This window comes from Plenodomus lingam, assembly GCF_022343315.1.
Source record: "Plenodomus lingam strain CAN1 chromosome Unknown contig_21, whole genome shotgun sequence".
NCBI classification, from domain to species: domain Eukaryota; kingdom Fungi; phylum Ascomycota; class Dothideomycetes; order Pleosporales; family Leptosphaeriaceae; genus Plenodomus; species Plenodomus lingam.
In genome coordinates, this window is record NW_027093938.1 from 1336800 (window position 1) to 1359200 (window position 22401).

The 22401-nt window shown below is 53.5% G+C and overlaps 7 protein-coding genes across 7 annotated transcripts; 5 read left to right on the forward strand and 2 right to left on the reverse strand.

Annotated features, from left to right (window-relative positions):
• Positions 1–342: 342 nt before the first annotated feature.
• On the forward strand, positions 343–726 carry IAQ61_005317 (uncharacterized protein; the record flags this gene model as incomplete). Its single annotated transcript, XM_003837613.1, has 1 exon — positions 343–726. The coding sequence occupies one exon, from the start codon at positions 343–345 to the stop codon at positions 724–726; it is 384 nt and encodes a 127-aa protein (XP_003837661.1).
• A 735-nt stretch (positions 727–1461) lies between these two features.
• Positions 1462–3906, forward strand: IAQ61_005318 (uncharacterized protein; the record flags this gene model as incomplete). The annotated part of the gene is made up of 3 exons (XM_066096748.1): positions 1462–1499; positions 1557–1767; positions 1815–3906. The coding sequence occupies 3 exons, from the start codon at positions 1462–1464 to the stop codon at positions 3603–3605; spliced, it is 2040 nt and encodes a 679-aa protein (XP_065953443.1). The 3' UTR covers positions 3606–3906.
• On the reverse strand, positions 3907–6102 carry IAQ61_005319 (uncharacterized protein). The gene is made up of 3 exons (XM_003837611.2): positions 5744–6102; positions 4191–5681; positions 3907–4109 (listed from the first exon to the last, which is right to left on the reverse strand). The coding sequence occupies exons 1-3, from the start codon at positions 5744–5746 to the stop codon at positions 4020–4022; spliced, it is 1584 nt and encodes a 527-aa protein (XP_003837659.1). The 5' UTR covers positions 5747–6102; the 3' UTR covers positions 3907–4019.
• Positions 6103–6768: 666 nt separating this feature from the next.
• On the forward strand, positions 6769–9297 carry IAQ61_005320 (uncharacterized protein; the record flags this gene model as incomplete). The annotated part of the gene is made up of 1 exon (XM_003837610.2): positions 6769–9297. One exon carries the CDS (start codon positions 6769–6771, stop codon positions 9295–9297), a length of 2529 nt encoding a protein of 842 aa, XP_003837658.2.
• A 2810-nt stretch (positions 9298–12107) lies between these two features.
• On the forward strand, positions 12108–13802 carry IAQ61_005321 (uncharacterized protein; the record flags this gene model as incomplete). The annotated part of the gene is made up of 7 exons (XM_066096749.1): positions 12108–12121; positions 12196–12239; positions 12308–12333; positions 12464–12645; positions 12698–12858; positions 12919–13210; positions 13259–13802. 7 exons carry the CDS (start codon positions 12108–12110, stop codon positions 13800–13802), a joined length of 1263 nt encoding a protein of 420 aa, XP_065953444.1.
• Positions 13803–14377: 575 nt separating this feature from the next.
• On the forward strand, positions 14378–18569 carry IAQ61_005322 (60S ribosomal protein uL2; the record flags this gene model as incomplete). The annotated part of the gene is made up of 8 exons (XM_003837606.2): positions 14378–16348; positions 16442–16728; positions 17486–17579; positions 17683–17743; positions 17805–17836; positions 17894–17956; positions 18015–18320; positions 18369–18569. 8 exons carry the CDS (start codon positions 14378–14380, stop codon positions 18567–18569), a joined length of 3015 nt encoding a protein of 1004 aa, XP_003837654.2.
• A 1309-nt stretch (positions 18570–19878) lies between these two features.
• Positions 19879–22073, reverse strand: IAQ61_005323 (uncharacterized protein; the record flags this gene model as incomplete). Its single annotated transcript, XM_066096750.1, has 3 exons — positions 19879–19913; positions 20175–21974; positions 22040–22073. The coding sequence occupies 3 exons, from the start codon at positions 22071–22073 to the stop codon at positions 19879–19881; spliced, it is 1869 nt and encodes a 622-aa protein (XP_065953445.1).
• Positions 22074–22401: the final 328 nt, after the last annotated feature.

Sequence of the window (22401 nt, forward strand, 5' to 3'; positions counted from 1 at the left end):
TACCCCACCTCATCCTGCTCATTTGGACATCGTCCATTCCATCACCACAACAACAACGACGACGACAACGCCTTGTCCCTAGCGTTCAGCGATGAAGCTCTCCAACAATCACAATCTCAGTAACGCACGAGCAAGACTCTACCTAACAAGCTGAAGCCGTCGGGATCTAGTGCTCGACCTCGTGGGAGCAGCAGATTTGCTAGTGGACCGCTTGCGCGTGCACCGCCGGTGATCGTTTCAGGGCCAAGGGCAAATTAGCGGATTCTAACGGTAGCCGCGCGCTGACTGAATCGTGGTCCGGCTTGTCTTTGGCTGGTAACGACAGGGGAAGAGCATGAAAGCATGACGATCATCCTCGCCCCCAGTCACCCGAAGACGAGATTTGCGGATTCTCAAGATCCGGCCATCTTGCCGTCGAACATCAAGGACCGCGATGTTCACCATCATCTTGAATACCTGGCAATGCAGGAGCACAGCCAAGACATTCATTCATTCATTCTTCAGTCCAATCTGGTTCTCTGCCAGCGGTTCCCGGCTGAGACCAGCAGCATCGTTCGCGATGGAGTGAGTGGACGGGCTGAGGAAATGAAGGAGCTGAAGCATCTCTTGCGCAACCGACGTTTGCGGCGAACCATGGCCAATCGTGACATCAGCCCAATAAACCACGCTTCATTTGGCGTCCTTGACCCACGCCCTCTCAAGTGCCATGAGTCTCCGAACGTTTAATCGCAAGCAAGGCCTCCTTATCAAGTCCAAAAGGCGCCGTGTGGCTGGCTGCCCGTGAGTTACTGCCTATACAGAGCGATCTGCGTCTTCACTCCTCAGCCCTTCTCACTTCTCTTTTGCTCTTCTACCGGTTCCCTTGCCGAGCCAGACACTGTGCACCGTTTTCAAGACTACCTTACCTATAGACCGTGTTTCATACATTTAGTATTCCGGCGATTTGGACGTCGACTCTAAGCGCTCAGGCTGCTTCGTTTCTCAGCCGCATGCCAACACCATCAACTGGCGGCAAAGGAGCCAATCTTGAACGACTACAACAACAGCCTGGTCTCCACACTCCAACACTTCCGTCTGGTCTCCGACTTTCTGCATTGCACTTTTGGAATATACACGCATTAGAAAAAAATTACTACGTCCGGATTCCTCAGGTTTGCATAGGTATACCCTGTCCGCCTCGCCATAATCGTACATACGGCCACCAGGTCCAGTTTCAGCTTTTTTGCCAAACGCCCGAATTTCGACGCCAATCAGGAGTCTGGCATTCTGGACTTGCGGAACATCCTTTGAGTGAGCCATACAGAAAGAGCAGGTTGAAACAAATCTACACTGCCTGTTGCATAAGAGTCTATTCCTGATACCACGACATATGCATAACCTCTGAGCTGGGCAGGGCTTAGCCGCGTACGCGCTTCAGAAGCAACACTTTCTGCTGTTAACAGCTTAGTTGAACCCAATATCATGGCCATGGATAATACGACACTGCACACTTTCCTCTTGTATGTCCATCCCTCTGTGCCACCATTTTAAGGCCGTTGCTCATTCTTGCCTTGAAGTCACTGCCCATCTGCACAGCGCAGTATAGCCTTGCTTGGTTCCTGGGACAATTTCTCACGGCCGTATCCACTCAAGCTTGACGCGCGTCGAGGGTGTAATATCTGGAAAGGCTGCTTTACTTTTTCCGACATCATCTGCGACGGGGATCTCGAAGAACAGTCTACACGAAGGGACGGATTGCTCAAAATGGGTGGAACTTACTGGTACTATGTGAGTAAAATATTCACAAGGCTGGCTTTCATACTGACTGTTTGCAGTACAAGGTCGATGAAAATGAGGAATGCCACAACCCCTCGGAACCATCAACTACAGTGTGCCCACTTCTTCCTGGACAACGACTTAATGTACTGGAGGTACCAAGAGAACGACACAGCCGCAGCAACTCTGAGAGTTCAGCTACATTCACACGTAATCCGGATGACAGATATCTGACACCCGTGCCTCCTGCAGCCCTCAGGCCACCTCCCTCGCTACGATCTGGATCAGATAGCTCGAGTTCCTACTCCATGTCACCACCATCGCCTTGGGCCCCGAGATCTGCCACCTATGTACCGGCCGAGCGATACCTGTCGCCAAATGTGATACGACATGCTCGAAGCGCGTCTGCTTCGCCACGCATGCCGTCGACACCAATGTTCCCCGATTTCAAAGTACTGAAAGAGAAGCTAGCGTCGAAACGCTCTGCTGCCAGGACCCGGAGCTCTTCCAAATCAAAAGAACTCGAGATTGGGTCTCCGGTACTGGTAAGCTCGACAGTCAGTGAGGACAGTTTGATCCCCTTGTCGGTTTACCGACCCAGTCGCTCACACGATGCCGCGGCTACTCCAGCGACCAAAATGACCCGATCGATACCAAGTATACGGAAACAGTTTTCGCCACTTGCGTCGAATCCTGTGGATCCAACTTTGGACGGCAACTCGGATATTTCAGAGCTAGCAGGACACGAACAAGTACCATCACGCCGTCGATCACACGTACCCTCTACCATCATCGCCAGCGAGTTCCAGATCAACCAAGGTCGCATCCGTGCAAACTCGGCAGACACCAGGCGAACGCAACACTATCTATTTTCCAATGACCCGTGGCTGTCGTCGCCCAAGCGAGAAGAGGAGTTTGTAGACATGGATCAGATCGTCGAGGATGACACCCCGGCGGCACCTACACTACAACGCCACATCAGCCATCTGCATCTCCCCGGCGTATGCCAACGTCCGACTTCCAGCCATGGACACAACCGCAACGCCTCTCTACGAGACTCGCCACTGGACAAAGACCTTCCCGCCCTCCCACGCTACATCACTCCAGCACCTCTATTCGCATGCAACTTCACCTCCACCCTACCCGACCCCTCCCCCATCGAGTTCCCAGCCTCCCCTGCGCTGAGCACCCTGGACCAACATTCCGAATTCGAACCCTCGTTCCACCCCAAACCACGCAGCCACTTCTCAACCTGGAGTCGCGACTCCCTCGTCTCCAGCTCTCCTACCTCAGACGACAACGATGATGATGATGACGATGCAATGGTCTCACCATCCTTGGGCTCCTTCACAAGCAGCTACGCCGCCTCACCCCTCGGCCTCACATCAAATTCCTTCTACCCAACTAGCTCACCACCACTCCCCGCCCAGCCCACCACCCTCCCCTCTCCCCACACAAACAATACATCCAAGTCCCCCCGGCAAAACCCAACCTCTCTCACACACACTCCCTACCTCTCCCCCACACCCCCGCAACTCGACGACCTCCGCATCTCCACCTTTAACTCTGATTTCTTCGCCTTGGACACCTTGCTCACTTCCCACAATACCTCCACCTCCACCTCCACCCCCACCTCCACCAATGATACTCCCATCCATCCCTCCACCACCACCACACCAGCCGCCCACCGCCAAGCCACCTGTTTCGGCCTAGGCTTTCACTACACGCTCCCCGCCGCCACAGACGCAACGGCGAGTAAAGCCACGCTGAGACACAGTCCGAGGGCTAGCAGGGTTAGTGTGGGATTGGGGGACGAGTTTGCGTTTTTGGGGGGTGCGGTCGTTGTGTGAGGGTGTGTTAGGGGGGTGAAGACTGGAAGGGGTTGAGTTGAAGGGTTGTTTGCGCTCTTGCGAGGGAGACCATGTATGTAGCATGTAGCCTGGTTTAATTGCAGGGTTATTTTTTTTTTTGGTAGTTGAGTTTGGTGTGAGGGAATGGAATTTCCTCCTGAGACTTGGGATTCAGACTCACACTCAGACTTGGAGATGGAAAAACAAAATGCTGATGGCGACAGATGCATGGGATGAAAAAAAAAACCCCTTAGGTTAGTAGACATGTAAAATGCACGTCTCAAGTCCAAGGTCAAACCACAACACTGCCATAAACTAGATGATGGATTTTATTGATAGTCTACTCGAGTCCGTGACCACGATCCCCTCATGCGCGCAGATGCAAGCACAAGGATACAATATTTCCTTTCCGTCTTACATAATCTCGTAGACATCAGCATGAGACTTGACATCCTTGGAGAAGCTGATGTCTTGATTCATAGCGAGGAGTTGAACAGACGCCACCTAATAACCGGGTTAGCCAGAATCTCTTAGTAGTAGTAGCAGCACGAGGGATGCTCAGAGGTAGGTATGCCGCAAACTTACATTGATATCGACAAATGGGGTGCTCTTTGAGAAGCGGACGCGCATGGGGAAAAACTCGGCATCGCTCCCGGCTTGGGCCTCAAACTCGAAGCTGCCGGAGCTGTTGGCCTCGTCGACTGCGCCAATGTTCCATTCGATGCTGTCGCCGCTGACTTCGTAGACGGCGTCAAAGGAGGACACGTTGGGCTCGTCCGTCTCGTACGGAATGGTGACTGTGACGTCCTTGAGCGGGTCGCCGCCTGTGAGCTCGTACTCGACCGTGATGTTGAACGAGTTGCCATTTTCCTCGACCCAGACGCGGAAGGTGATGGGTGGGTCCGATACCTCGTCGGCCCGTGGTGAGAGCTTCCATTTCATGACACCGATGCCCATGTTCGAGGGGAAGCCCTTGGTTGTGTCGGTCAGTTGGATGACCTTGTCGTTCCGGAAGATGGCCTTGTCCACCTTGGGATGTGTCATGAGCTGTGCACCGCGAGTGTCGCCTGTCGCAAGATCCAGCTTGATCTGTGTAAAGGAAGGATCGGTAATCTTGAGCTGCATGTCTCCCTTGACCTCGAAGTGCTTGAGCGCACCTTCACGGTCTAGGCGCGCGGATATGGTCTCCACAGTCGCGATATGTACGGCTTCGCGGTCGGTCGAGATAGACTGGCGTGCGCTTGCTGGGGCGGCAGCTAAAGGCGCAGACTTGGGTGCGACCAGTGGCTCTTCCTCCATTGGTGCTTGCTCGCCAGTGACTTGCTCGTACATGTTGTTCGTCTTGTTCTTCTTGCCAAGCTGCATACCCTTTTTGCCCAATGCCATGGGCTTGGAGCTCGCCTTCTTGACTGCTTCGTAGCTGTCGTACGAGTCCGTCACATTGGTTGTGGGCACACTGGGCGTAAAAGCAGGATATGAAGGTGACCGACTCGGCATGCCACTGCCCATTCCGCCACCCATACCACCGCCCATGCCACCACCTGCCCGTTGAGACCTCGACATTTCTTTCCGCTGCATCTCCAGCTGCTTCGCCCTGCGCTTACGCTCTTCTGAAGCCTCAAGCTCCTTGTTGCGCGCAATGATCTCCTGGATGCGCTCTTCATGAGACTCCATGTCCAAGAAGGTCTTGATCTGGCTCATGGTGAGGTTCTCGCGGTAGCCCAGCGTGACGATCTCATCAAAGGCGGTCAGAAGCTCGAAAGCGTTCCTGAGGATCTCGCGCTCGTCCAGGGACTTGCATATCGAGGAGACGACCTGGGCGAACAGGTGCAATGAGTTGATGTCCTGCAAGATGTTGGATTGCAGGTTGGTGATTAGGACCATGTAGAGTTCGTCAAGCGGTTGGTAGACGTAGCGGACATTGTCCTGCTCGGCGATGGTGTGCTGAGTTCCGCTGTCGGCGAGCTTGGGGAAAGATGCGAGGAGGGCTTCAATGCGAGAACGCTGCATCTCGCGGAATTGGCGGGAGAGCACCGCCTTGCCGCCTCTTGTGCATATTGAGGCTGCGAGGACAACCTGGCCGAGTGTCAGCTTTGATGTAGAGTGGCATGGTGAAATGAAACCGCTGCTCCACATACCATTGTGCTGAACAGTCAATTGGGTCTGCTGATCGAGGATGGAGGGCGCCAATAAGAGAGAGAGAGAGAGAGAGGTGTGCTGCGTAGTTGTATGGCAGCCCTGATGTTGCGCTGTCGTGTCCTAAGTGCGTAGTGTAGGGAGTGGTGGGGATGTTGGACGAGGGTTGCGAAATTGCGGAACAACGACACGCTCTCTCTCACTGCAAGAATGCTTCAATGGGTGGTGGAGGAAGGGGGCAAGGGAATGAACAGGGTAGAAGTTGAGAGAGGTGCAATATAGGCTGAGAGGAGCCCTACTGTGAATTCCTTCCTGTCGACTTTGGCCACCAGGTAAGCTGTTCAGATGACAGACAGGCCCGCTATGCGTAAGTTGCTGGGCTGGAGGGTCCAATGTGGACACCTTCTTGCACGTCACGTGATTGCAACTGCCTAGCGCCACACTGTGCAATGCGCCCTCCTCCTCCTGTTCAAGCTTCACTGTGAGTTTGCGTCCTTCACCACCACCACCACCACCAACGCTCGTAGCTTATATTATCTATTATAATCTTGGGGCCCCTCCTCCCCAGAACCCTCTTTTCTACCTTCCCACCACTAACCTCTTTCTCCCTTCCCTCCCCCTCGAGCTCGTTGACTTTGTCACGTCTTTTCAAGTTCAAGGGTGTGGTACAGTACTTTCGCCTGCCACTTGCCGATTGACGCTCAAGCCACACGTAATACCCGAGTACCATACTCTTCCCCCTCCTCTTTGTCTCATTTCCGGCCAACTTCCCCTTGTTGCCCTCTTCTTCACACAGCTTCACGCCCTGCCAACACTCTTCCAACGCGCGGCGATGCACTCTTAGTTGTTCAGTGCGCTACTGGGTACTTATTGCACGCTGCTGCTCGCTCCGGCTCGCTCGGCCACTGCTAAGCGACAACAACTTGCCAACGCGCGGCGCGCCTAGCATACTGGCCTGTTTGCGTGTCCAAGTGTACCACCACAAACAACGTCTCACAAATCTCGCGCATTCCTTGAAGACTACAAGATGGCCACCGCTGCGCACATCATGTCCAGTCTGGATGTGCCAGCACCCGACGACATGGACATGCATTCTGACGGCGGTATTGACTTTGGCGATGGCGATGGCGACATCGAGTTGGACTTGGAGTCTGCGCCCGTGTCTCACAAAGCAGACGATGATGTGTCCATTATCGATGCAGCATCAGATGCTGGAAATAATGGTCAGCCTGATTTTGAAGAGCAAGATGATTTCATGGTTGACCCTGAAGATGTCATCGAAGAAGATGACATGTACGCCGACAACAATGACCCAGTCATAGTAGAACAAGCCTCCGCCGATCCTGCCGCTGTTTCGCAAGCTCCCGAGCCGGCACCTCAGGATGAGGACCTCATCGACTACTCTGATGATGAGGGCGAGCAGCCGACATACGCGTCCATGGAGAGTCACGAGGAGGACATGGCCGAGATACCCGAAGAGCAGGCCGGAGCACAAATCGAAGAGCAAATCGAAGAGCATGTCGAAGAGCAAGCCGAAGAGCATGTCGAAGAGCATGTCGTAGAGCAACCCGAAGACCCCGTGCGTGAAGGAGATCAACCACAGGTCTCGGAAACTGCAACTGGCGAGCATGTTGAGCAGACCGAACAACCCAGTCAAAGGGAAGACGAGGAATACAACACCAATGCTGACGAAACCAATGATCAGCCTCATTCCCCCGATCAACCTCATGAAGAGTCGACAGCTCATGGAGACGCCAACAGTACAGATGCCGTTCTCCTTCAAGAAGATCACAGCCCCACTAAGAACGCCCAAGGCGAGTACGATCAAACTGAAGAACAGACATACTACGATGAGACAACGGAGCAGTTTTTCAATGAAGATGAAGATGAGCATGAGCATGTAAATGAAGACGGCAAACATGATGAGCATGACGAGCATCAAGACCGCTATGAGGACAAGTCATCCGAAGTAAGGTCAATCACTGTAAACTATGCTGGTAATGAGCTGTGGTTGTTTAAACAGCACGACCCGGATGACAGTGGTGACTGGCTCTTGGACGACATCTCTCTCACAAGGTCTAGAATTTCCGACGTTTTCCAAGCCTGTCGCGCTTCCTTAGGAGATGATGTCTCAACCGAGCACGAGATTGGCTTCCGCTTTGATCACCTACATAACTTGGAACTTTATGAAGACAACACTGCCTGTGTAGCTGTCTCTTTGGACAAATTAGTCGATTTGTACCACACACTACAAGCGCAAGATGGTAATAACGCCCCAGAGTCATTCTATATCTCATTACTGTTTCGACCACGCTTCGCCACGTTGCTTTCCGACATTGCAAAATTCGCTGATCAGGGTCTTGGATACTCTGCACTAAACGCTGCCGTCGCCGCTGGTGAAACACATTTTACAATCGTGTTTTCTGAATCTCCAACCGAAGAAGTGTCTGACTGGTATAATGAAGAGCAAAACGATGCTGCTACCGAGGGTCAAGAGGACTCAGCGCAGAGTGAAGTTCAACAAGAGGAAGATCAGACTGAATGTGCAAGTCAGCGACTCGACGCAGGTCATGAGCACGATGATCGTCAGCAGTATGACCACGAAGAACACAACAGCGTTGAAGAGATTCCCTATGAAAACCAGAGACGCGCAGAGTATGAGCATGAGGACCCGCTAGTCTCTGCTGCCGATGACAGTGCTGATGCTAGCTTTGCGCCTGATGAACAGCAGGAATTATCATATCCACAGGATGACGAGTTCGTGAAGAACACGACTGAGTCAGTATCCGAGGCAGAGGCACGGCGCGCGCAAGAGCAAGACGATCTTGTTGATTATAGTGATGATGACGAACAAACTCCTGCCGAGACGACCGAAAATGCATCTGTGAAAGCGTCTTCTCCATCCTCCTCTACTGTCCAGGGTGAAGAGACTGCCAATGATGCAGACAATACTCACCCTGCAAGCTCATCGAATGCGGACGTTCAGGAGTCGGAGCCACAAGAGACTAAAGATGTTGACCATAGTTTTGAACAGCATGCGTTGGAAAGCAATGATGCTGCCACTCAGTCGTTCCAGGACTATGTATATCAAGACTACGAAGCGGACGTGGCTGAAGGAGAGGACAGCTTTTGTCAGGCCAACCAACACGGCAATAACACTAACGAAGACCTTGCCGAACATGACTATGAAACAACCGACGAGCAACTGCAGCTCAACATGAACAATGAGAGTGAGCTATACAAGGACGAAGACTTTGCCGACGAAGACTACAGCGAGTCGGGCGCTTTTCTGAATGACGATAATGCAGCCGAATGGGTCACAGCGCAGGAGCCTGAGACAAGCCTGCCGGAGAAGTCGGTGCTCGTTTACGATGATGTCAACTATGTTGATGACAAGGAGGTCGGTGTGGCTGAAGACGTGGCCGCGGTGACTTCGGATGCAACCGCTGCAGTCTCGTCAAGTGAAGCCAAGAACTTGTCATCACAAGGACGAAAGAGGTCCATTGACGAGGCTGGACACGGGGCTGACGATGCACTCGAACCTATAGGTACGTGATCCGTGACTTGTCGACGTTGTGTGTACTAATCTTGCATAACAGACACTAAGCGGCCCAAAGTTTGAAGCCCCTCCGACTCTCCGAGTCTGTATCCCCTTCGCGTGTTACTAACGCCCAGCTGTAATTTTCTTTTCTACGTCCGTCTCGTCAATTTCTACTCTGGACAGCATCTCGACTCTATGCTCAAACAGCAGGTCGAAGGGCTTCTTTCTGGATCTCGTATACATTCTCGGCCAGGCCGAATCCCCTTTACTAATTATTCTACTAACTTAGCTATCGGTTCCTCTCCCTCTCTAGTGCGGCACGACGACTACAACAAGCATTGCGCATGAACGACGAAAACGACAGGTTCTTTTGTGGACTTGCAGGAGAAGGCTGGTAGGTGAGTAAGTCGTGAGGGTTCCCACCCACCATCCATGGGAACTTGATGGGCTTTTTTTTTCTTTTTCACTGCTGCTGCTGTTGCGATTCCGGTTTTCTCTTCTCATGGGCCGTCTCGGGCCAATTTTGGGGGATTTTGAGGGCATGTGATTCTGCTTGGGGAAACACAGTTGGTTGTTGGATTGTTATTCTCTCGGGGCGTTAATGGCGAAGATGGGCAGACAGCACAACGAAAGTGGCTGTATTCTCCTCATTCGGCAAGATACCCAGCACAAGCAAGGTTCGATGCGGAAGCGGAGCATGGTGGGGACATTGTTGTGGACGGATCGGGCAGGATTAGATTGGCTCGGAGTGATTACGCGGCAGGGCAAGGGCATGCTTGTCCCGGGCGCTCGGCTGGTTTTCACTCCGGCGCGGGAACGGACGGAGTCACACACACAGACAATCAGACAAGACAGGACGGGGGAAGTTTGAAACACTGAAACACGAAGACGTTTACTCAGAATCCAGGCCTGACTCGTGTTTTGCGTGACTCTTGTGACGGCATGCTGCTGATGTTTTGTGACTTGTGCACGGCTGTTTTCTTTGGGTGGTGTGTTGTGTGTGTTGGGGTTGGGTTGTGTGATGGGACTGGTGAGGTGGGGAGGTGCTATTCGTTTGTCTGCCAGCTAGCCAGCCATGATGCCAAGCCCAAAATAAAACTGGCCAAAAGAGACGACTATTAAAAAACTTGTGGCGATTGTGGTGGTGGCTTGGTGTGGGGATAGAAGGGCGTTCGTATCGTGGAGGGGAGCTGGGCTGGGCTGGGCTGGGCTGGGGCTGCTGGGCGAGGCAGGGCGATGCAGGGAGGGGCTGGGTAGGTAGGGCGCTGGGGTTTTGGCTGCGAGTAGTGGGTTGGTGGTGTAACCGTGTAGCTTTACTTGACTGTGTAGCTAGATGGTATTCCTCTGTGTGTATGTGTGTGTGTGTGTGTATATGTGTTTGTAAACAGTAGGTGTGTGTGAGAGAGAGTGTGTCTGTGTCTTGTGAGGGACACGGCTTACCTAATCCCACCACAGCATCTATTTCTGTTGGGACGTTTTGCAGACCTCTTTGGGGGATGCCGAGTCTTGCGGGTATACTACGGTTCTTCTGTCTGCATCTTTTTTTGGGGGGGGGGGCCTCGTGGTATTATTGTACGATATAGGTAGGTAGCCAGATTGTAGGAGTACCTACGCACTCGGTTCGGTGCCAAAGAGCGGCCGCTGCCGATCAGATCTGACTTACTGACGTATAGAGAGAGCACTGTTACTGTTACTGTTACTGTCTAGGCACACCCTCTCCATGGTACGGGGGGGTACCTGGCCTGACGTACTCCATGTACTCTAGACACCTTTTCCCGGCAACTCTGTCTGGTACCGCCCTCTGTTCTACTTTCTTGCTACTATCCTTTCCTCATCCCTCGTTCCTCCTCCACTCTCAAACTCAAAGGATTGGGAGTTTTCTTGTCGCCTCTGGTTGCTGTTGTTGCTGTCATCGACCACTGTTGTATGCACACAGGTGGGAGATACGACACGACACGACACGGCACGCTCACTCGCTTGTTCTTCTTTCTGTTCTGGTGGTTGGTGGTCTGGTTCCCTTTTGTATTTTTGGCCCACTACAAGCCTACTACTCTCCCTACGCCTCTCCAGACGAGACGGAGAGAGTTACGGTTTACGGCTACGGCTATCAGCAAGCGCTGCTTTGCATCTGGGTTGGCTTGCTTGGCTTGGGGCTTGCTCTTCTCCCACACTCGCTCGACACAACAGGACCCCTCCCCTCCCCTCCCCTTCCCCAGCAGACCCTAGTATCTTGTGCGCCAGGAACACAGACAGGCGTTTGGTGAAACGTGCATCGCTGCGCACATTACACCCTGCCTATACACCCTCCCTACCTACCTAGGTACATCTTGCCTCTTTGTCCTTTTCTCCGTAACTGTAATCAGCTGCCCACCGGTACCTACACGTTGTTCGATCCTGCATTGGCACGAGGACGAGCGTGGGTCCGTCAGTCGTCTTGTCGCATCGCTGCTCCGCTATCCTGTCGCTTCCAAAGTTTCGCCCTGGCTCCGCGTCTGCTGCCACACCACACTTCTCCCCACCCCTCCGCTCTTCTCCATAAACACATCCCCACAATCAAAGGAGAAGCCACGACACTAGACGCCACCCCGCCTCAACGAGCACCCCTGCCTTTCTTTGTTACTATACAATCAACTCGATTTGCACGACCGTTTCCTTTTGCGACGCAACCGCACGACTGCGACTTTGGACCACGAGCTCCCGGTTACGTCACGCGCCACAACTCTCTCCCGCTTGGACGCTCGATAAACGGTCCTATTCCTAGTGAGGCGTGAGGCGCAACACAGGCACGACCACGACAGGTCGCTGAGACCTTCCTCGCGGCAATCATGGTGGAAGACAAGTACGTCACGGCCTGGATTTGCCTGTTGCCCAAAGCGAGATTGGGTGCAAGTACGGGACTGACGCTGCAGACAGATATGTTGGGCTTATGCTGGCCGTGAGCTCATCGCTGGCTATTGGTATGTCCTCGTGCAATGGCTCTTCTTACCTCGTGTGCTGGGCGACATCAACTAACCAGGTGCAACAGGTGCTAGTTTCGTCATCACGAAGAAAGTACGTCGCCGCCTTGCCCTCCCCTCCCTTCCTTGCGCCCAGATTCGATCGATCCGATAGCAGACGACATGGCGAAGCGAATGAGGGTGGTTTGGACAAGGAACACAAGCACTAACAGGTGCATCCACAGGGTCTCAACGCCTCGATAGAGAAGAATGGCTTCAATGGCGACGGCTTCGGTTATCTCCAAAATCCGGTGTGGTGGGCTGGCATTACGACCATGGTCGTGGGCGAGATATTCAACTTCGCCGCATACGCCTTTGCTCCTGCCATCTTGGTGACTCCCCTCGGAGCGCTTTCTGTGCTCATTGGGTATGTGGTCTCTCAGGTTGCCGTGCGCTCATGGGGGCTAACAGGAGGATAGGGCAGTGCTGGGCGCCTACTTCCTCGACGAACAATTAGGCTTGTTGGGCAAGATTGGGTGCGCAATCTGTCTGATCGGATCGGTGATTATTGTGCTGCATGCGCCGCCGGACAAGGAGGTTCAGTCTGTGGAAGAGATTTTGAATCTGGCGCTACAACCTGGTAGGTTGGAAGATCCGGGTGTGGGCTGAGGAGCGCAGCGTCTAACTTGGGAGTCCTTAGGCTTCCTCTTTTACTGCACCTTTGTCGCCATCTTCTCCATCTTTATGATCTACAAGATTGCGCCCAAATACGGTCGCAAGAACCCGCTCGTTTACCTTTCGATTTGCTCGACAACCGGCTCCGTCTCCATCATGTTCATCAAGGCGTTTGGCATTGCGCTCAAGATGACGTTTGCTGGCAACAACCAGTTCACACACCCTTCGACCTATGTCTTCATCATCCTAGTCGCAGGCTGCATTTTGACACAGATGAATTACTTCAACAAGGCCTTGAGCCAGTTCACAACCAACATGCACGTATTCACATTTGACGAAACGCGCACTCGCTAATACCGGGCCAGTGTCAACCCCCTTTACTACGTCTGCTTCACCACCTGCACCCTCATCGCATCCTGTCTCCTCTTCCAAGGCTTCAACACCACATCCGCCGTCAACACCATCTCCCTCCTCTGCGGCTTCCTCATCATCTTCTCGGGCGTCTATCTGCTCAACCTTAGCCGCGAAGACCCCAACGGCAACAAACATCTTGGCTCCCATTTTACCGACGGCGCGCCCTCGGACGCCATCTCTGGCTTCCCCACTCGCCGTAGTATGCAGGCGCGACGCAGCGAGGAACTCATGTTTGAACGCCGCGTTTCCAATGGTGCGCTTCGCTCGGGGCGTGCGAGTTATGCAGATGCGGGAGATCGCGGCGCGCTGATGCATGATTACGATGTCGAAAATCAGTTCGAGCTGAGCGATTTGGCAGACGACAGTGACGAGCTTGAGGGCTCGAAACGGACTAGTTTTGATGAGGAGAGGTTGAATGGGAGGTTAAGTGGGACAGGTAGGGGGAGGGTGCAGAAAGAGTTGGTGCAACCGAAGAGGAATCTGTCACTGAGATGATTCTCATTCGCATCTTAGGGGGGAGGGATGGAAAATGGATTGGAATGGGTTGGCGTACGGTTTGTGCATTTCAAGGATGCCGTTTAGCTGGCCTGCGGTAGGGGATCTTTTTTTTTTTTGCGTCGCGGCGTTTTTGGTCGTTTCTTTGAGTTTACCCGTGACATACATACTGTATGGGGAACATTGATGACAACGCTATGGGAAGCGACAGTGTATCTTGTACGATGATGATCAGAGGGCGTCTGCTCGATGGAGAGCACGCAATGATACCACATTTCCTTTGTTTTTGCATGTTGAATACATTCAAGCGAAGTTTACTTTTGCAGAATGTGGAGAAAGCACATTGTGTCTACATGCCGGTGTATTACCTGTGCCATGGATGAATGCGTGGTGGAACTTATAAAGATGAACACGCCTTCCCATTAACGTGACTTCGTGAATGCGCTAGACCAGTCGGGGCTTAGACAATATTAGGACGCGCATCTGCACATACATCTTTACAGCAACCGCCGTCGAGCAAACACACAAATTAAATCAACACCTCCGGCCTCCGAGGGGCCGCCCAATTTATGAAGATGACGACCACAGATGAACCCAAACAACGCCAGTTGCTCCAGCAAGCAGAGAAAATCCTGCTCCATCCCATTCACCCGCACCTGGTCACCTATTGCCCTACCATGGACTTGATTGCTCTAGTCACCGATGAGGAAAATCTCGATGTGTATCGCATCAATGGGCAACGAGCATTTGGACTGAAGCGGAAGAGCGAGGAGCTGTCTGTTTATGCGTTGCAATGGGAGTTTAATGGCAAGAGTATTGCGGTTGGCTGGAGTGATGGGTCTACAGATCTTGTTAGTGCGGAGACGGGGAAGGTGACGCATAGAGATGTCAAGTTGCCGTGTCTACTGGAGCAGGGAGATGCCATGGAAGAGGATGCCGCGCCTAGGGTGAAATGCATGGGCTGGGGAATCAATTTCATCAATGTGGATGCTGTCAAGAAGAGGACGGGTATGAAAGCGAAAAAGACCAATGGCGCGTCAACCACTCTGACGGATGACTTTGGAAACCCGACGACGGAGGATTGGGACGCTTTCAAGGACGATACCACCCTGGAGGATTTCCTGCAACGGCAGCCAGACTTTCAGGCCCTGGACATTGCACCCGATTTACCAGATCAACTTGCCATGATGGATATGGAGGCCTTGCTGCCAAAACTTGCTGCCATTCCTTTACCGCCTGCGCTCCCGTTTATGCGTGCATCGGCTTTGGATGCTGGCGCGTTTAGTACTCAGGCAGAGGTTGATGCGCTGTTGCATTCGCATCATCTGAAAGATCACAACTCAGTGGACATGTTTATTAGGTGTTCGGATCGGGGCACGGTACACCCTTCGATATATGATTCACTTGAGACGGTCAGTGTACAGCTACCGAGGGCGTGGAATATGGAGAGCATGCCGCTGCTGCATACAAGTCATCCTTATAGCTGCACGCACAACCTGCTGATGCGCATCACATCACCTGCATCACCGCGCAAGCAGAAGATTACCCTCGTCCCACTTACTTTGAATTTCATACCTTCTGCTGGGATATACTTGCACCTCATCGCCTCGAAGACAGCACAGCTGCAAAACCTACTCTTGTACATTACACAGACGCTTCAACGCATACGCTCCTTCTTCAAGCAGTCGACCGACCTACCCGGCAAATTCATGATGAACATCTCCGAGACGCTCGAAGAAAAGGCCCAGGGGGACCTTGTGACAAACCTCTTCCACATAGCGTGTACCGGCAACACCTCACCCACCATGCACGAATGGCTCGTAGACGAACTCGCCGAACAGGGTCACAAGCGCTGGGACAGCACCGTAAGCGGTGCTCTTGAGAAAGTTCTGGCCCTGCTCCACGAGAATCTTCTGCCGGCTCTTGATCGCTGCAGCATCGTCGTGTCGCGCCTCCGCGGCCTCGCACAGTTCCACGACCGAGACTGGATATTCAGCTCCCCGATGCAGGATTTCTCCGCCTTGCTCGAAGTGCTCAAGAATATGCGACTGTTGGCGCATACGACGTTGTTGTACGCGAGCGAGGAAAAGAAACAGTTTCATGCTTTTGCCAAATGGCTCCGCTTCATCATCGACTTCGAGGCCACGGAGCCGGAAAGCGCGTCGCGCGCTGAAATGGAGCAGCGTGAGCCTGGCGTCGATATGTCGCATGTTCTCGAGTACATCAAACATGGGCTCATGAAGAGCGATCTCGAGCCGTACCTGCGGCCCGAAGCGCAGCTTAATACGCGGGCGAGAGGCGCGGAGCCGGCGAGTTATGAGGATACGAAGAGGGCGGTTGAATTGTTGAAGGAGGGTGGGGGGTTCAAGGAGGAGGCGCTGTGTTTGGAACATGTGGCTGGGCATTTGAGGATGGGGGTGCAAGGGCTGTTGAGGCAGGTGAGTAGGTGGTTGGAGGAGGGGGTACAGATGGATGGAGGGTTTGTGCTTGCGGAGGGGGAGAGGAGTGAGGAGGAAAAGGAGGTGGATATGAGGATGGTTTTTGAGGTGAGTTTTTTTTTATTGACGGTCACCATTTCAGTGGGAAGAGTGTCCTTTAGTATTTTTCCTTCTTTTCGTTATGCTGACATGCCCTTGCAGCCAAAATCGAATTCGATTTCAACATATATCGCCCTCATGTCACCCTTCAAACCAGGTCAACTGTCTATCCACCGCATCACGCCCACCTCCAACACAACCACTTCTCTGTCAAAAGATACCCACACCCACGCCATCTCAACCCTCGACTTCTCCCGCCCCTCCACCAAAACCACCATCCTCGACGCCAAATTCGCAGACGACAGGACAATCTTTATCCTCCTCCAATCCAGCCCGTCCAAAGCCCCGAAAGACAAATCCGACATATCAAACGTTCTCATCTCTCTGCCGTACACTTTACCATCCTCTACCACCACATCTGCACAGCAAATCATACAATACACTACCCTCCCCTCTCCTTCCCTCTTACCTTCCGCGCCCGCCCCCACACCTCCAAATACAACGCAGGTTCCCCGAGCGATGGTGGATAAACACACACGACATGTGTTTGAAAGACGATTTACGCCGTTGAAGTTGGTGGTGAATGGGCGCAAGGGGAGGAGGGTGGTTGTTGTGGTTGGGAGCGATAGGAAACATTATCGGGTGTTGGACATGGATTATAGGACGGGTGGGGAGGAGGTGGTGGAGGGGGATGAGGAGGGTGATGTAGAGATGGTTGGGAGTATGGATGAGAGCTGATTAGATTATGGGGGAATGGAAGATGTGATGCATGTGATTTGCTTGAAGTTAGTATGTGGGTGGTGTTGAAGATGTGGATTGGCTTTATATGTTTTAAAAAATGGTTGGAGTGAGGATGAAGAGGAATGCATCGTTGTGTGTATACGAGAATGATATCCACTGTGTATCGCAGTAGACTATCTGAGATGCGAATAAGTTGCGAGCATGCCGTCGACACGTCCTCGTCCATACAATCCAGCATCCTCCATCTGTATGGTGTTGGTGGCCATTGCGTCTTGGCGGGGCTAGTCCTAATCGGCGTTGTTTAGCGAGTGTGCGGTGCCTTCGAATTTGCCCACCCGCCTTGACCTCGACGAACTTCCCCCATCGACACCTCCTACTCACAAACAAGACCGTCACGATGGGTAGGGTTATTCGCAACCAACGTAAGGGTCGCGGCTCGATCTTCACGGCCAACACCCGCCTCAACAAGGCTCCGGCCCAGTTCCGCACGCTCGACTATGTACGTTCGCCGCATCGCACCACACCACCCAGTGCCCACCACGGCTTCGCCAATGGAACTTGTGTGCCGTGAAGGGAGAAGGGTTGGCTAACTGGCTGTATAGGCTGAGCGCAATGGATACATTCGGGGTGTAGTCAAGGAGATTGTTCACGATTCCGGTCGTGGTAAGTAGCCCACGGTGCTCGTGCTGCGCTTTTGGACGCTCAGCTAATTCTCTTCTCACAGGCGCTCCTCTTGCCAGGGTCACCTTCCGCAACGTACGATTGAGCCGCGCTTCCTGCTTTCTCCAGCCGCAATTCTAACCATGCTCGCAGCCATACCGGTTCAAGCACGAGACGCAGACGTTTATTGCGAACGAGGGCATGTACACTGGCCAGGTTAGTGGGGACCGCAAGGCGCACACGAGCGGGACAATGACGGCTAATATTTGCAAAGTTCATCTACGCCGGAAAGAATGCTGCTCTGACGATTGGCAACATCCTGCCCCTCCACTCCGTCCCCGAAGGTACCGTCCTCACCAACGTCGAAGACAAGGCCGCCGACCGTGGCGCGCTCGGTCGTACCTCTGGTAACTACGTGACCGTCATTGGCCACAACCCCGACGAGGGCAAGACGCGTGTCAAGCTCCCATCTGGCGCCAAGAAGGTTCTCCCCAGCTCGTGCCGTGGTATGGTTGGTATCGTTGCTGGAGGTGGACGCACAGACAAGCCGCTGATGAAGGCGTCGCGTGCCAAGCACAAGGTATGTTTTTGACGATGCTCACCTGCCACAGTCGCTGACAGTCTCCAGTTCGCTGCCAAGCGCAACAGCTGGCCAAGGACTCGTGGTGTTGCCATGAACCCCGTCGACCATCCCCACGGTGGTGGTAACCACCAGCATATCGGTAAGGCGTCTACGATTTCGCGGTACGCCGTGCAGGGTCAAAAGGCGGGTCTCATTGCCGCGAGGAGGACGGGTCTGCTCCGTGGTACTCAAAAGACCAAGGATTAGAGTGCTTGATGGGGTGGCGTCCAAGGGGTCCAAGGACAATGATGCAGACGGTTATTCTCTCCATTACTTTCTGTGCGGGTGGCCGGGCGTTGATACAAAACTGGTCAGCAAGCTAGGCTGTAGTCTTTTTGCTGCCATGGCTGCGGCGGACTCGAGGTCGGGCTATGTGCATGCATGATGTCCATGTCGGTGGCTCTGGGAATGTGATTCCGGGAAATGCATCATGATTGTCTTGATTGCTTGCTTTTTGATTTGTGATTTGCTTGATTTGTGATTTGCTTGATTTGTGATTTGCTTGATTTGTGATTTGCTTGATTTGTGATTTGCTTGATTTGTGATTTGCTTGATTTGTGATTTGCTTGATTTGTGATTTGCTTGATTTGTGATTTGCTTGATTTGCAGTGGGTGATGTTGAGGTTGGCAAAGTATTTGTGCAGTGTGCAAAGTGATGTTGCCGTAGACCAGAATTCGTCAAGAGTCTTGCTGTTTAGAGTACTGTTGCCAGAGCATTTCGTCCAGTCGGACAATCATTCATGTTTTACACATTATTTCACCGACGCACGGCTAGCCTGTCTTTTGGCCTTGCAAGCATTTCACGCATTTCACGCATTTCACGCATTTCAAGCCATTTCTGCCTTTGAAAAATATACACGCTCCTCGTTTACCCTCGGGATGGGAATTTTTTTCTTCTTTTCTTTTCTTTTCTTTTCTTTTCTTTTCTTTTCTTTTCTTTTCTTCTTTTCTTTTCCCTCGTGTGCGAATGTAGGACTGGACTAGCTGGACTAGCTGGACTAGCTGGACTAGCTGGGATGGATGTGGATGTGGATGTGGATATGGATATAGATAAATAGATGGATATAGATAAATAGATGGATGAATAGAAAAGAAGAGAGGAGATATCACTTACCCTCGAACAAGAAACATACATGTGCTATTGTATTGTGTAAGCTACTCTACCGCGTGAAGCTATATTTCAAGATATTGATTTGTAGCGTGGGGAGGTGTGGTATATCTTATCCTATTCTATTCTATCTTATCCCATCCCATCCATCCCATCCCATCCCATCCCATCCCATCCCATCCATCCCATCCCATCCCATCCCATCCCATCCCATCCATCCCATCCCATCCATCCCATCCCATCCCATCCCATCCATCCCATCCCATCCCATCCATCCCATCCATCCCATCCATCCCATCTCCCATAGTCCAGTCCTGTCACGTCGAGTAATTCATCATCATCCACGTCAACATGTCGCTTCGTTGTATACCCACCAAGCTGCGTGCTCGCAGTTTATACATGTACGATTTAGAACATTTCATCTAGACCACTTTCGCCTAGTCCTGGGGCGTGTGTGTGAGTGTGGTATGCGTGTGCGTGTGTAGCGTGAGTATGGAGATCATCATCGCCATCGCCGTAGCCATCATCATACACAGACACACTCTCATCACGCACAACACCAGCATCCCTCCTCTTCGCACGAAACGTGTCATCCAAATCCCCCACTATATCCTCGTCCTCACCAACACCCTCCCCATCCACCTCCCCATCCTCATCCTCCACCCCCTCCACCCCATCCCTACTAAACCACACCCCCTCCGCACCCCGTGCCTTCCTCCCCGTCAAAATCTCATACAGACTATCGTCGCTATCGGAGTCGGCGTGAACTTTCGGGTTGATGTGGGGATCGGTTGGAGTCTCGGGGTGATGAGATTGGATGGAGGTGTGGATTTGGGTTTTGCAGTCGGTGGTGGGTGTGAGGTCGGGTTTGTGGTTGCCTGCGGGCCATGTGATGATGTGGGCGTGGGTGTGGGAGAGGAGGAAGGATAGGGGGGAGGAGGGGGTGGTGGTGGGGGGTGTGAGCCAGTGGAGTGTGTGTTTGGGGGGTGGGGATGGGGTTGAGGATGTTGATGTTGCAGTAGCTGTAGCTGGCCATGTAGAACTAGACGCCTGGGCTTTGGCGAGATGAGGGGCGAGAGTGAGGATAGCTGGGGGTTGTGGGGTCAACGACATCGACGAGCCCGCATTCCGATTCCCATTCTCCTCCGCTGCGCACGTAGAAGCCGCAGCAGACGGACAAGCCAAGCCCACGGGCGCAAGTGTAAGCAAGTACACCACGGGCACCTCTGGCGCCGTCTGAATCAGCAGGCGTGAGGGATCCTGCGGGTGCCACAGGAGCTGGCGAACCGGGGCGAAGTGTATACAAATCATGCTCGGGCTCAGACTGCGCAAGTTCCAGATCCACACCGTCGCGGGACTGGCATCGTCGCGTGTGGCGCAGAGGGTGCCATCTGCGTTGAAAGCAAGCAGGCTGATGCCCTGCTTCATCAGCGGTGACTCATTCTTTTCCAGTGCCACTTTGGGCGGCGTCGTGGGCTGTGGCGTGAGGCTGTAGGTCCGGGTGCCCTGGGCGTCGACGGCTTCCGTGTAGACTGGCGCGCTGGGCACGTGGATGGTGGGCGTGTGGTCGAGGAAGACGACGGGGGCAAAGGTGCGCGCGGAGAGGATGCGGACGCGCTTGTCCCAGCCGCCAATGGCGAGGTATGTGTTGCCTGGCACCCATTCCACGCTCTTGATGCCCAGGCCTTCGATTGTGTGCTGCTCATTTGCCTCAACGTCGGAGTCGGCGGCCGGCTCGCGCGTTATGGTGCGGTAGAGATGGCCGTCTGCCGTGTAAATGTACAGTTTGTAGCCAGACGAGGCGGTGTCCCAGATGCCCAGCCAGCGACCATCGCGACTCCATTTCAAGCCTGCTGCGTCGGCTGTAGGCAATTCCACGCGATTGACGACTGCGTAGGTGCGCGGTGCCAAAATCATGAGAATGTCGAGGCCTGCGCTTCGACACAGCAGCGCCATGACCCGGCCTCGACCCTCTCTCGCACCACGAGTATCCCACGGCCTCAGGCCCCATCCGCGTCCATGGCGGCCAACAAACTTGGGATCCCTAATCTCGACCGACCGCCCACTCCTCAAACACCACGCCTTGACCGCCGCACAAAACTCGCTCCACACCAACACGTCGTCCTCGGTGGCGCCAAACTCGACGTGTGCGACTTTGCCCATGCCGCCCGAGCCATTGCTAACCACGGCGCTCCATTTCTCGTCGCGCAGGTCGTAGACGCGCGTCGTGTCGTCGTCGGTCACGAGGAGGCGGTTCGAGCGGGGCTGGGGTGGAGGCGAGGAGCGACGAGGAGGTGTGGACACCGATGACGATGACGGCCGTCGCGAGAGGGATGCGAGGACAGGCGGGGACCATGCGATGCGAGTGTGGCGGAGATTGTGGGAAGAAGGGAGGGGGATGTTGCGGATGAGGTCAAAGCTGGTGAGGGAGCGGATCTGGAGGCGGCCATGGGAGAGGAAGGCGAGGTGGGATGCGGTGGGTGAGGGGACGGCATGGGAGGTGGCTGCGTGCTGCGTCAGGGGTTTGTTGTGTGGCACGGAAGACGCAAGAGGGAAGAGGGACATGTACCGGTGAATTGCTGAGACACGTCGACGGCTTCCATGGTGTGTATTGTAGTTGCATGTGGACGTGAGGGGGCGGGGGGAGGGGGGGCTTGGATGGGTGAGGTCATGTTTGGGGTGAGTAAACAATCGGACAGAACCACAACCGGCCAATCGGAGTGCACGGAGGGGCTCCACCACCAGCATTCACACCCTCCGCAAATCCATACGCTACACTCTCCCTCCCTGGCTGACTTGCAACTACTTCCATCATCTCCGCCCAGCTTCATGTCTTTTGCGTCCCACAAAAGGCACCAGGAACAACGTGTAAAGAAAAGGAGATATCCAAATCGCTTGCTGCACAATCGCGAATGCCCATCATCACCATCA

What these genes read in the sequence shown, in the direction of transcription:
- IAQ61_005319 (XM_003837611.2), bottom strand. An exon ending in CCCCATTTGTCGATATCAAT is followed by an intron (nt 4,110 to 4,190) that starts GTAAGTTTGCGG and finishes CCCGGTTATTAG; the next exon opens with GTGGCGTCTGTTCAACTCCT.